The sequence below is a fragment of the Sebastes fasciatus genome, chromosome 23 (assembly GCF_043250625.1).
Source record: "Sebastes fasciatus isolate fSebFas1 chromosome 23, fSebFas1.pri, whole genome shotgun sequence".
Classification (NCBI taxonomy): Eukaryota; Metazoa; Chordata; class Actinopteri; order Perciformes; family Sebastidae; genus Sebastes; species Sebastes fasciatus.
In genome coordinates this window covers 7,216,982-7,230,248 of record NC_133817.1, presented here as the reverse complement: position 1 = coordinate 7,230,248, position 13,267 = coordinate 7,216,982, and the positions used below count along the sequence as shown (strand labels likewise).

General features: G+C 43.0%; 1 protein-coding gene and 1 long non-coding RNA gene across 10 annotated transcripts in view; one reads left to right on the top strand and one right to left on the bottom strand.

Annotated features, from left to right (window-relative positions):
• Positions 1-13,267, bottom strand: part of shank3b (SH3 and multiple ankyrin repeat domains 3b) — a 37,826-nt gene that overhangs the window by 4,500 nt on the left and 20,059 nt on the right. For 3 of the 9 annotated variants that reach the window (XM_074625887.1, XM_074625888.1, XM_074625882.1), the window contains 20 exons: positions 12,014-12,143; positions 11,880-11,917; positions 11,640-11,756; positions 11,442-11,519; positions 11,209-11,275; positions 9,813-10,032; positions 8,847-9,022; positions 8,645-8,758; positions 8,379-8,454; positions 7,200-7,282; positions 6,248-6,372; positions 6,032-6,164; positions 5,215-5,295; positions 5,109-5,126; positions 3,929-4,059; positions 3,671-3,764; positions 2,559-3,170; positions 1,927-2,211; positions 235-1,531; positions 108-134 (listed from right to left, as the gene is read on the bottom strand). In XM_074625887.1, the coding sequence (XP_074481988.1) occupies positions 108-134; positions 235-1,531; positions 1,927-2,211; positions 2,559-3,170; positions 3,671-3,764; positions 3,929-4,059; positions 5,109-5,126; positions 5,215-5,295; positions 6,032-6,164; positions 6,248-6,372; positions 7,200-7,282; positions 8,379-8,454; positions 8,645-8,758; positions 8,847-9,022; positions 9,813-10,032; positions 11,209-11,275; positions 11,442-11,519; positions 11,640-11,756; positions 11,880-11,917; positions 12,014-12,143 (3,902 nt within the window). Of the gene's footprint in view, positions 1-90; positions 135-234; positions 1,532-1,926; positions 2,212-2,558; positions 3,171-3,670; positions 3,765-3,928; positions 4,060-5,108; positions 5,127-5,214; positions 5,296-6,031; positions 6,165-6,247; positions 6,373-7,199; positions 7,283-8,378; positions 8,455-8,644; positions 8,759-8,846; positions 9,023-9,812; positions 10,033-11,208; positions 11,276-11,441; positions 11,520-11,639; positions 11,757-11,879; positions 11,918-12,013; positions 12,144-13,267 lie in introns of all 9 variants that reach the window. The other 6 variants (XM_074625889.1, XM_074625883.1, XM_074625884.1 and 3 more) reach the window with 6 other exon arrangements.
• LOC141762074 (uncharacterized) lies at positions 5,197-7,649 on the top strand. Its single transcript, XR_012592716.1, has 3 exons — positions 5,197-5,326; positions 6,048-6,182; positions 7,169-7,649. It is a non-coding gene; the product is annotated as an uncharacterized LOC141762074 (long non-coding RNA).

Genomic DNA, 13,267 nt, shown 5'->3' with positions numbered 1-13,267 from the left:
TTAGTAGTTAGTCGTCTGTGGAGAAGGTGCATGTTAGTTAGCTGTTAGCGAATGAAAATCATCTGTTAGCGATAACGAGGAAGTGTTTACCAGAGATAAAAACCTACGATTTACTCTCTCCATTGTCCACACATCTGGAACAACACAAACAACAGATTCTGTTACAACACACGCACACACACAGTAGTACTATCAGGTCAGTAGTACTGCAGTATTTACAGTAGAAGGTAGTACCTGGCACCTCCTACTGGTGACCTCCGGCCCGGATCGAGGGGACTCGGCTCCTCCCCCAGAGAGTGACTGTCTTTGTTGAGCAGCTGTAGCCGATTGGCCAGATCGATTCCAGACCCCGCCCTGCCGCTCAGCTCCAGCGCCGACGCGGACCGGTTGCTCAGATCCACGGCCGACCCCGACCCCTGACCTCCCAGTGCTGTTGGACGTCCCACGTCATCCGGGCTGAAGCCCCGCCGCTCATCGCGATCGTCCCCTCCCCCCCACAGCTTTGACCTCCTCTGGAACAGATAGCGTGGCTGCCGTCCGAAGCCGCCGGTGGGGGAGGAGCAGAGTGGCGAGGAGGGGGAGGAGTAGGACGCAGCAGACGGGAGGAGCTCACTGTCTGATGATTGCTTCAGCAGCGGATCCCGGAGCGCAGAGCGGCCCCGACCTATAGGTGAGCGAAGGCGTGGCTTAAAACCAGATGGGGAGGTGGAGGGCGAGGAGGGCGAAGGGTGAGCAGCAGGAGGGGAGGAGGGGGAGGATGGATCAGGAGGGGACGCCAAGGTGATGGAGGGAGGGAGTGAGCTGGGGGAGGAGCTGTCGTGGAGCCTTTCGTCACTTCCTTCCTCCTCATCTCCTCGTCTACCCAGCGACTCAGGACCACTCTCTCCTCCCCCTCCCTCCCCAACTCGCCGTGGCAACAGGGAGAGGGAGGATGGGGGAGGAAGGCCGGTAGGACTGGCGAAGGCAGAGGGTGGTGTTACCAGGCCGATTCTGCGAAGCTCCTCCCTAGTCTCCTCATCGCTGGACGACAACAACGCCGGGGGGAGTGTAACAGTGTAAGCCCCGCCCTCTTCCTCTGAGCTGCCCACTGTGAGACTCCTGCGCCTGTCAATCAGAGCAGGGTGACTCTCATTGGCCAGCTGCGGCAAGGCGGTGGGTCTCCAGCGCTCAGGGGAGGGGCCGGCAGGTGATGTCACGCCTCCCTCTGTTTCTGGACGCTCCACCTGTCCGTCGGGGAACAAGGGCGGGGTTATGCGTTTATGCCTCAGCTCAGGACTCGTCTGGGGAGTGGTGCGCTTGGTTCGCTGCTCGGGGCTCGTCTGAGGGGTGGTACGTTTGGACCTCGGCTCGGGGCTGCTCTGCGGGGTGGTGATAGGGGTGCGCTTGTGTCTGCCCTCGGGGCTGGCGGCTGGGGTTAGGATGGGCGTGGTGGAGGCAGATATGTGTTTCATTCGAGGCTCCGGGCTCGGTGTGCGAGCAGTGAGCGCTCGTTCGCGTGCAGCAAGTGCCAGGGCGAGTGGAGACGACGGGTCTGAGGGAAAAAGAGAAGATTAGTGGGCTAGGGTTGGGAGGGGAAAAAATTAAAAAAATTAAAATCTAAATTTTAATCAAAAATTAAAATTTTGATTTACAAATTTAAATATAAAAATGTAATTTTAAAAAAGTAAAAAAAAAAAAAAAATGTAAAGTTAATTTAAGTTTTAAATTTTACATATTAAAAAAATCAAATAAATTTAAAATCAAATGCAATACAATTGTTAATTACCTGTTCAAAATGTAATCAGTAACCTAATCTAAGTATCACAATAGAAAAGTGATCTAATTTGATTACTTTGTTACTTTTGGATTACCTCTTTGCAAACTGAGCCCGCTACAACCTAAAAATCAATAGTACAGAATGCATCCAGACTCTGCAGCCAGACTGACCTAAAGGTTTCCCCGTCAGCGGGTGGAGGAAGGTGTGAGGCGTTGGCGAGGGCGACAGGACCGGAGCTGGAGGTGGAAGCTCGCCGAGGTCGTCCATCGAATGGCTCAGAGTCAGGAGGGGCGGCACCTGGTTTTCTGAGCCGGCGCCCTCCACAGACAGGAAGAGAGACGACCTGCGACCCTGAACCCGAGAGCGCTCTGAAAGAACCTGCTGCTGGTACAGCTCCGCTCTGCTGGGGCTGCTGGGTCCGCCGTCTACTTTCAACAAATCCAGATCTTTGAATCCTAGAAGAAGAAAAGAGTCAGACTGGTACTGTAGGAGGGACATTATATCTACGGCTTTGTATTTGTGTCTCACTCATGAGCAGGTAACGGGACATTCTGACTGAATTTTATTTTGTATAGATAATTTTTATAATTAATTTAAATTTAATTTAAACTCAACGAATAGACATGCAGAAAAAAAGCTAAGCAACACTCGAATGTCGATGTTATGAATGAAGCTTTGATTATTCGAGATTTGGTACAGCCCCAAATGTATGTGCTCAAAACTTCCCATCATGCATCAGGAAATTAGACACAAATATAACTCGATAGAAATCAGAAAGACAACAGGTGAGAACGATTCTGACCCTGCTCCTCTACAGGAAGTTGCTTCAACAAAGGTGACTTCCTCCTCTGCGGCTTGGAGGGCGGAGCCTGCTGTCCCACATTAGCATAAGGGTTTTCTATTGCTCGTCCCCGTCGGCGTGACAGCGGTGAGTGACCGAGGGCGGGGCTGGAGGGGCTGTGGAGAGACAGCGTGGAGGTGTGCGTGGCGGTGTGAAGCGTGTGCGTGGCGGTGTGCAGCGCGTGCGTGGCCGCGGCGTGTGCGTCAGGTTGCTGCTGCTGCTGCTGCGGCGGCGTGTCCTGCAGGATGATCATCGACCTCGCCTTCCTCTGCCGTTCGGCGTGGGCGTGGCTCCTCGTCGGCGAATCGCAGAGCTCCTGGAGCCGCGGCTCCGCCCCCGGCTTGAAGCTGGAGCGGGTTAGCCCCTCCCCTCTAGCCGGGGGAGGAGGGGGGAGGAAGGAGGGAGGAGGGCCGGAGTCGAGGAGGAAGAGCGAGGAGGTGGAGGAGGAGGCGGAGGGAGGAGGGGGTGGAGCCATCTGAGGAGGAGGAGGGATGAAGCTGTCCGTCAGCGAGGAGCTCCGTGGAAACCGACTTTCATTGATCAGAGCCGAGATCCTGTCGTCGTCAGGTGTGCCTGCCGCGGTAACCATGGAAATGTTAAAATAAAAGGACATAAAACCAAAATATACTCTGAAATATAAATAAGATAAAATCGATGTAACATAAATTACAAAATGAACAAATCCATTTACAAATCAACTAATTGTTTCAGCTCTAATTATTAGATAGTATTTATATTATTTTGTGAACATTACAAATATTATATTTTATTACAATTACACAGACTGCAGTAAAATATAAAGTATTATATACATTTTTATCTGGTTTGGTAATTTTGTGGCATAAAAAAAGGCATAGGATTTAAACATCTTTTAATGATGTTCTTTTTTTAGTAAGTTAAAAAACACTCATTTCAACTATAGGAATTCATTTGTACTTTTATTTAATTAAGATTTTGAATGCAGGACTTTTACTTGTAACAGTATTTTTACACTGTGTTATTGCTAGTAGAGTAGTTCCTCCATCTCTGTCTATAATAATAATTATGTATATAAAATACTCTGTGTGTCTCACCGAAGCTCTTGGTTCTGGACATTCCTCGGGGTAAAGCCATGGTGCTTTTCTCCGGAGCTGAGGGGGGCACCAGACCCTGACGCTCAAACAACGACTGCAGACACAAACACACATTTTTTTTTCCTGCTTTTCTAAACTGAGGATTTGTAATGAAAAGACGAATCCCCTTCATAATATCTGAACGCAGTACTGTCTTATGTTAGGATAATGTATGTCTTATATTAGTATAAGACGTGTTAATATCTCTAGTAGTCTTACGTTAATCTCAGCCTGTGTGATTCGCCGGCTGGTCGGTCTCTGTTTCACCGTCGCCGCTCTGAAGTCGTCTGTCGGTCGGCCCCGTAGAACAACTTCCGGTTGACCCCCGGCCAACATCTCATCCAGTTTGTCTGGAGAGAGGAGACGCGATAAAAAGAAACCCAAGATAAACAAACAAACAAAAATAATGAAGCATACACTTATGTCATAAAGACACGACAACAACATGAGTTGCCAGGGCCGTAGCCAAGACTTTAAAAATACTGAGGTATTTTTTTAACTGCAGATGGAAAGTAACTACGAGTTAAATCTGGTACAAAACTTATATTTTCATGTTTGAGATTAATGTTTTTTGTCACTGTTAAAATAAATGTAAAATTTAAATGAGTCAAAATTCCCTCAGAAGAATCCAACCTAAGAAACTTTTGACAAACCAAACTCACCAAAAGTCAATCAAAAATAGCCAAAGTTGTCTAAACCTAACCACATAGTTTTATTGCCTACATCTAACTGCATAGTTTTGGTGCCTAAACCTAACCGCGTAGTTTTGTTACCTAAAAACGTAGTTTTGTTGCCTTGACGTAACAACGTAGTTTTGTTGCTTAAACCTAACCGTGTAGTTTTGTTTCCTAAACCTTATCACATAGTTTTGTTACCTAAACACATAGTTTTGTTTCCTAAATGTAACCGCATATTTTTGTTGCCTAAACCTAAACGCATACTTTTTTTACCTAAACGCGTAGTTTTATTGCCTAAACGTAACCATGTATTTTTGCTGCCTAAATGTAATTGCATAGTTTTGTTGCCTAAACCAAATAAAATAAATGACACTAGACTCAAATAAGTAAATAAAACACTCAATTTAACTACATTTCACTGATTATACGGACATACTTTTAATGAAGGAACATTTTCAATGTTGGTTTACTATATTTATGTATATTTTTACAGTGTGGTATTAGTAGTTTTACTGAGGTATCAGAATACTGCTATATACTACTACTATATAATAATATACTGTATAATACTATACGTGTCAGCTATGGCCCTGGCTGTTACATCACTGACACACCATGACATCACTGCATCATCATGCCATGAGAGTGTAACATCACAACAGTATCACATTAACAAAACGCCACAACAACAACCAGGACACCATCAGATCCATGTGACTCACCGAAGCGTCTCCTCCTGGCTGCAGACAGAACAAAGGTCAACAACACACACTCCTACAGTTTGACTCTCAACTCTGCACTGTGTGTGAGTGTGTTTGTTTGTTTTACCTATGTCCTCCAGGTCAGCCGTCATGGACTTGGATCGAAGTGTCAGCGAGGTGCTGGGGGCTCGTTTTGGAGGGGGCGGAGCTACAAGATAAAAACCAACCACAAGATCAAGGTTAGTGAGTTAACAGAAAACACACACTGTGTAAAAAATGGCCTTATTTGAACCCAAACCATGATCTTTTCCTAAACCTAACCACGTAGTTTTGTTGCCTAAACCTAACCACGTAGTTTTGTTGCCTGAACGTAACCGTCGTTTTGTTGCCTAAACCTAACCACATATACTTGTTGCCTAACCATAACCACATAGTTTTGTTGCCTAAACGTAACCAAGTAGTTTTGTTGGCTTAACGTAACCAAGTAGTTTTGTTGCCTAAACATAACCACATAGTTTTGTTGCCTATACTTAACCACATATTTTATTGCCTAAACTTAACCAAGTAGTTTTGTTGCCTAAACCTAACCAAATATTCTTCTTGCCTAAACATAACTCCATAGTTTTGTTGCCTAAACTTAACCACATAGTTTGTTGTCTAAACGTAACCAAGTAGTTTTGTTGCCTAAACCTAACCAAATATTCTTCTTGCCTAAACATAACCACAAATTTGTGTTGCCTAAACCTAACCAAGTAGTTTTGTTTCCTATACCTAGTCACGTAGTTTTGTTGCCTAAAGCTAACCACATAGATTTATGATTTATATGCCTGTCTATCCATTACAGGCATCAATGTAAACAAATAAAATAAATGACAAGACTCAAAGAAACAGGTGAATGAATTTAATACAAACGAATGATGAGTAAATGAAACACTCAGGTGTACCTTTCTTTCTGATCAGGTTGGATTCAGATTTCCTAGAAACGGAGACGACCTTCATCAGCAGTCGACTTCCTCCCTGTCGGATCAGAGAGACGACCTGCCGGTGACCCACCTTCACCACGTCAGCACCGTTCACCTGGACCAGGACAGACAGGTACGTCACAGAGCGTTTAATAGCAGAGATTTAACGATGCCACACGTTAGAGGACAGGTGTGTACCTCTATCAGGAAGTCTCCGGTCCGTAGCCCCGCCCTCCAGGCCACGCCCCCCTGGTCCACTGACTCCAGGTACTGGAGGGCGGGGAACGCCGGGGTGGGGGCGAACTCCTCGATGGGCGTCTCAGCTGGAGAGAGAAGATGAGGAGGTGAAGACATGTTTATAGAACAAACTGAACTGTTTTTACTGCAACATGATTTTAAATTGTCTGAAAATGTCTCCTCCCTCCTTCCTCCTTACAGCTCCCTCCTCTCACCTCACAACTCCCTACTCTCACCTCGTGCTCTCTCCTTACAGCTCCCTCCTCTCATGTCACAGCTCCTTCCTCTCTCCTTACAGCTCCCTACTCTCACCTTCCACCTCTCTCTTCTCACCTCACAGCTTCCAACTCTCACCTTTCTCCTTACAGCTCCCTCCTCTCACCTCCCTCCTTTCTCCTTACAGCTCCCTCCTCTCACCTCCCTCCTTTCTCCTTACAGCTCCCTCCTCTCACCTCCCTCCTTTCTCCTTACAGCTCCCTCCTCTCACCTTCCACCTCTCTCCTCAAAGCTCCTTTCTCTCACCTCACAGCTCCCTCCTCTCACCTCTCTCCTTACAGCTCTCACCTCCCTCCTCACAGCTCCCTATTCTCACCTCCTCCTCACAGCTCCCTCCTCTAACCTCCCATCTCTCTCGTCCCTCCTCACAGCTCCCTACACTCACCTCCCTACAAATTACCTCCCTCCTCACAGCTCCCTATTCTCACCTCCCTCCTCAAAGCTCCCCACTCTCACCCTCCACCTCTCTCCTCAAATCTCCCTACTGTCACCTCCCTCCTTACAGTTCCCTACTCTCACCTCCTTACTCTCCCCTCTCCCTCTGAAGACTTAACTCTTTTTGAAATATCTGTCTTTTTCTTTCCCAACACCTCCAAACACCCGCAGCTCCTCCATCCACCCATCCTGCTGTTTCTACCTTTAGCTCCTCTGAGGACGAAGCCGAATCCCTCGCTCTCTCTCTTCTGCAGCACGGCCGTCTTCTCCTCGATCACATAGTCACTAACAGAAAATAACAGAAATGTGTCACAATATTTTCAGGTCTTTTTAGTAGTTTAATAAATTGTAGAGTAAATGCATAGCGTGGAGTGAATTAGAAAGCTCACTGCCGATACTGAAATGTAATTGTACTTCCTGAAGAGGTTAAATTATCGTAAATGTAAAAAATAAAAATAAAGTTGTTAACATATCAATTAATTATGTAATTATAATTTTTTTCTGTACATTATATATATACAATATTAATTATATGTGACGATTGATAATTATATTTGATTAAAATTATGAATAAATTAGGTTTAGTAAATTAAATTACATAAAAAGTTTTATTCATTAAAAGTATTGTATTTGTTTACAATCTACAGACACATCTGACTTGTATATAAACATTATATTTTGTTGATAACATATCAATTAATTATGTAATTGTAATTTTTTTCTGTGCATTATATATACAATATTATAATATTCATTAGATGTGACGATTGATAATTATATTTCATTAAAATGATGAATAAACTATGTTAAATTAATTAAATTAATTACATAAAAAGTTGTATTCATTAAAAGTGTTTGTTTTCAATCTACCAAAACATTTGACTTGTATATAAATATTTTTTTGGTCATTGTTGCTTTTTACATATATAAATATACACACATTTTTCATCTACTTGTATGAAAATACTAGTTTTCTGTAAATTTGTATCTTATCTTATTCTCATTGAAAACAACTTATACTGGAGTCAAATCGTTTGTATATGTTCACATATTTTGCCAATAAAGCTGATTCTGATTAAACGTTATATTATGTCATGTTTTACATGTATTTGGTGTAGTATTAACAGAAGCTTTCCTAAAATGACCTCATGTTTTAATGCTAATGAATATCATCTTGGCAACATCAAGGGAAGAAAATATTATTTAATTCATCTTAGTTACTTATTATAATATTTAAAGCAGCCTTCTTGAATGATATTTAGCATGCATCTTACTTAACTGTAAAGTTATTGTATATGTTTGTATTGTGATATTTAAGCCATTAAATAAACTAGGAGGTGTAGTAGGAGTACATGCAGTAGGTGTAATGATGGTGTATTACCTGTAGGAGGTGTAGTTGTCATAGGATCCTACAGTATAATGTCTGAACAGTCTCTTAGTGCGGTCCTCCCTCGTCTCTGAAACATACATGGACATACATCATATAGTACAGTACATATATGTAGTATAAAGAATAGAGTTTACCACAATATTACAAATATATGACATATAATAAATTTTACACCCAGTCTTAAATATCTATATATATGTAAGTAAAGGGTGCAGTTATAAAAATGTATTATTTAAATAATATGTATTAACATTTACCCAGTCGTGGGTCGTATTGTCTCATCTGGACTTCTTCAACACAGTCGGCAGGAAACCAACCAGTTCTTCCTTTAACAGTTCCTTCCCAGAATCCTCCTTCACCTATAGACAGAACTGTACATCCACAACACACAGAGTGTTACTACTGCAGGTATACACCATAGTACTACTGTCGTCACTGTGCACAGAACTACAGTCTGACCTTTGACCCTCTCTCCTCGGTGCAGCTGGATCTCTCCGACCCCCTGGGGGACGTGGGACCGGGTAGCGATGAAGGTGCGTCCTGGTACGGCGCTGTACAGCCTCCTCTTCCTCAACTGGGGGGTTAGGGGAGGGGAGGCGGGGGGGCTGGTCTCCACATGACCCCCAGCGCTCGGGCTGCAGGCAGAGATACAGATACAGGTTACAGATACGCACAGTTTAAACCACGTCTTAACCAGTACTGATGCCAACTACACCAGTACTGATGCTAACTACACCAGTACTAATGACAACTTCTCCAGTACTGATGGCAACTACATCAGTATTGATGCCAACTACATCAGTATTGATGCCAACTACACCAGTACTGATGCCAACTACACCAGTACTAATGCCAACTTCACCAGTATTGATGCTAACTACACCAGTACTAATGACAACTACACCACTGCAGATGACAACTACTCCAGTACTGATGGCAACTATACACCAATACTAACGTAAACTACACCAATACTGATGCTAACTACACCAATACTGTACCGATGACAACTACTCCAGTACTGATGACAACTACACCAGTAATGATGCTAACTACACCAATACTAATGACAACTACTCCAATACTAATGTAAACTACACCAATACTGATGCTAACTACACCAATACTGTACCGATGACAACTACTCCAGTACTGATGACAACTACATCAGTACTGATGACAACTACTCCAGTACTGATGACAACCACTCCAGTACTGATGACAACTACTCCAGTACTGATGACAACTATACCAATACTAATGTAAACTACACCAATACTAATGTTAACTACACCAGTATTGATGCTAACTACACCAGTGCTGATGCCAACTACACCAGTACTGATGCTAACTACACCAGTACTGAGGCTAACTACACCAGTACATATTCTAACTACACAAGCATATGTGTATGTGTGTGCGTACCTGAGCCGGCGCGTGTGTCGTCGTAGCGAATGCGTGTGCGTGTCGTGGTGTGTTTCCAGGCTTTGGAGGGAGGGACCAGGAGAGGAGGCGGGGCTTTCCAGAACGTTGTCGCTCGCTGAGCGAATCAGAGAGCGCGGAGAAGACAGACCATTTCCAGCCGGCGACCTGGTCAGGCCTCTGCGGCGCTTTGTGTAGGATGGAGTTTCTCTGAAGGGAACTACTTGGGCACATATAAAGATATAAACACACACACAAACACAAACACACACATACACAGTTAACTACACCAGCTACTGTAACGTGTGCTCTAACACACACATACACTTAAATGTGTTTACACCAGGGCTGTCAAAGTTAACGCAATAATTACGTGTTAAAACAAATTTGTTTTAACGCCACTAATTTCTTTAATGCAATATATGTTCTGGAAGTTGAAGTGGGCTCAGTTTTAAAGCTTTAGTTTAAGTTTTAAAGCAGTGAAGATACTGGTATCATATGAAACTAGACCATGTCATACTAGCTTATAGCAAAGGAGGTTAAAAAATGCTCAAAATTTACGATAAATCTTGGCGAGGAAAAACTGTCATGACCATTTCCAAAGGGGTCCCTTGACCTCTGACCTCCAGATATGGGAATGAAAATGGGTTCTATGGGTACCCACGAGTCTCCCCTTTACAGACATGCCCACTTTATGATAATCACATGCAGTTTGGGGCAAGTCATAGTCAAGTCAGCACACTGACACACTGACAGCTGTTGTTGCCTGTTGGGCTGCAGTTTGCCATGTTATGATATAAGCATTTTTTTTTATGCTAAATGCAGTACCTGTGAGGGTTTCTGGACAATATCTGTCATTGTTTTGTGTTGTTAATTGATTTACAATAATAAATATATACATACATTTGCATAAAACAGCATATTTGCCCACTCCCATGTTGATAAGAGTATTAAATATTTAACAAATCTCCCTTTAAAGTACATTTTGAACAGACAAAGGAATTTGCGATTAAATATTTTAATCGATAGACAGCCGTACTTTGAATGTCTGCTGCTGTTATTTTGTGACGTCATCACCCTAAAAAGGAGGAAGGGGGGGTATTTTTTCTCTTGTGGTTATATAAATGTAATTTATGGTGCTGTTAGATCGCTTCGAGACTGCCTCGTTAATACAGGTAAACAGTTTTTTGACCGCAGTGAAAATGTTGTTTCTGAAAGGCTAAACGCCAACAAATATGGACTGAAGCAGAATATTTCATTAGACAAAAACATGTTGTGAATTTTTTAAATGATTACATCTATCTTTTTTCAATAAATGTTGACTTTTGAACAGATAAAAAATGTGTGATTAATTGCAGAATGGATTGACAGCCCTAGTTTACACCCTCAGCCAACTCACCAACGTCGGAGGTTTTGTGAATTTTTATGATTTCTGCGAGCTCAAAGTTCCCAGCAATTATCGCCACCTACACACACGGGGAGAGTTCATGCATCATCATAACAACAACAGCTGGATCAAACATTGAGTTTTTATATATTACCATTAAAGGATAAGTCTGGCTTTATTCTACAATCTCTCAATACGTTCTGACTACCTGTTTGTGGCAGGATGTAGTTTTGTTTTTATTTTACCTGAAAGGCAGTCTGGTTGTTGTAGTTTTTGATGTCCTTATTTGCTCCTCTGAACAGCAGCACTCTGGCACAGCTGTCCTGCAAAACCAGCAGCATTAATTACATTAACTTCAAAATAAACATCTAAATAAAAACACAATAACAGGACTGAAAAATATCTCTTTTATGGTTAAAACTCAAGTGTTTGTTGTGTGTTACCTGGTTGTAGAGAGCACAGAGGTGCAGTGCGGAGTTCCCCGATGCATTCTGGGAACTCATGTCAGCGCCGTAGAACAGCAGGTGTTCCAAGTGCTGCACGTTACCATAGCGACATGCCTGAACTCACACACAAATGCGCCCACACACACACAAAATCATAATTGCACAGGGAAAGTAATTTAATTGATTGTATGTGTGTGTGTGTGTGAGAGTAGGTTTGTGTGTAGGTGTGTGTGTCACCTGGTGGATTTCCTGCCACCCATTCTCATCAGTCATCCCTGCACACAAAAGACACAAACAAAATGAATAAATAATAAAAGTGGTCATAGAGGGACACAGACAACAGCTGGATTGACCCCTGTGAGCGACCGTACCGATGGTGGCGTGGTCCTGCAGTAGCAGCTCGCAGCAGTAGGGGGCGCCGCCCACCATGGCTGAGTGATAGAGAGGAGTCAGACCCCTGCTGTCCTTGTAGTCCGGGGATGCTCCGAGGTCCAGCAGAGTCTGAGGACCAGAACAGTGTTGATTAATTTGCAGTAATTGTAACATTACAGACCATGTACATATTAATTCTAGGGCTGTACCGAATAGGTCGAAGCTTCATAACGCTGACATTTGGATTTTAAATCAATGTTTGATTGCTGCACAGCTTCTTTTTTGCATGTCTATTTGTTGTGTTTAAAGCAATTATTCTGCACAGTTGCTACTAGGGCTGGGATGATACACTTATCTCCCGATCTGATATGTATTGCGAATATTTTAGTATTGTGATTCGATATTACAATTTATTTTTTTGTTCCTTTTTTAACACCAGACCATGAGAAAAAGTTGAATCATACACTTCTAGGGACTTTTACTTTGGAAAATATCTAAATCAATCCATTAAAAATGTTTGATTTTCAGCATGTATGTAGTTAGAGATGTCCTGAAGTCAAATATATCAATCATTGTCAGACCAAAAATCCAAGAATAAAGATTTCTCCCTCACAAATTAGTGGTATTTTCTTTTTAATGTATAAGGGACATCTGATGTTTTTACACTTCTGCTGAACATAATCCGATCAATCTTATTCCATATATGTATTTTGTATATACAGTTCCCTTATTTTGAAAAGCGAACGTAGTCACACGTGTATACTTCCTCTAACTTCTCCAAGGTGGTCTCTAGCTCTCTCGTCAGCTCCGTTCTCTTTATACATCCATGGTCAGCTCCATCGGGGCCGTTTGAATGCATTTAACATAAATGTCAGTATATGGGTGCTCTACAGTTGTAGTGTCGGCCGATTTGACCACGGAGATGAGAGTGACGGCCGGCTCGACCGCACGTTACCGCGATACGATAACGTTTCCTGTCCGTGACAGAGTTAGCATGCAGCTTTAGCTGTGATGTCTAGCTCTGCTTTTCCTGCAATGTGTGAAACCCAAAGTGTTTCCATACTTTACTGGATGTGTAGTGTTTACCACGTTGGATTTAAAATGGGAGGGTGCAGGTCGTATCCACGCAGACCCTCCAACGTTTTCTACTTCGTCGTTTCGGCTCGCTGCGGTTTATTTTGGTTGACGGATACGGAATGGATATAAAGTTGCAGAAAATAGAAATACTCAAGTAACAAGTAACAGTTGCTCAA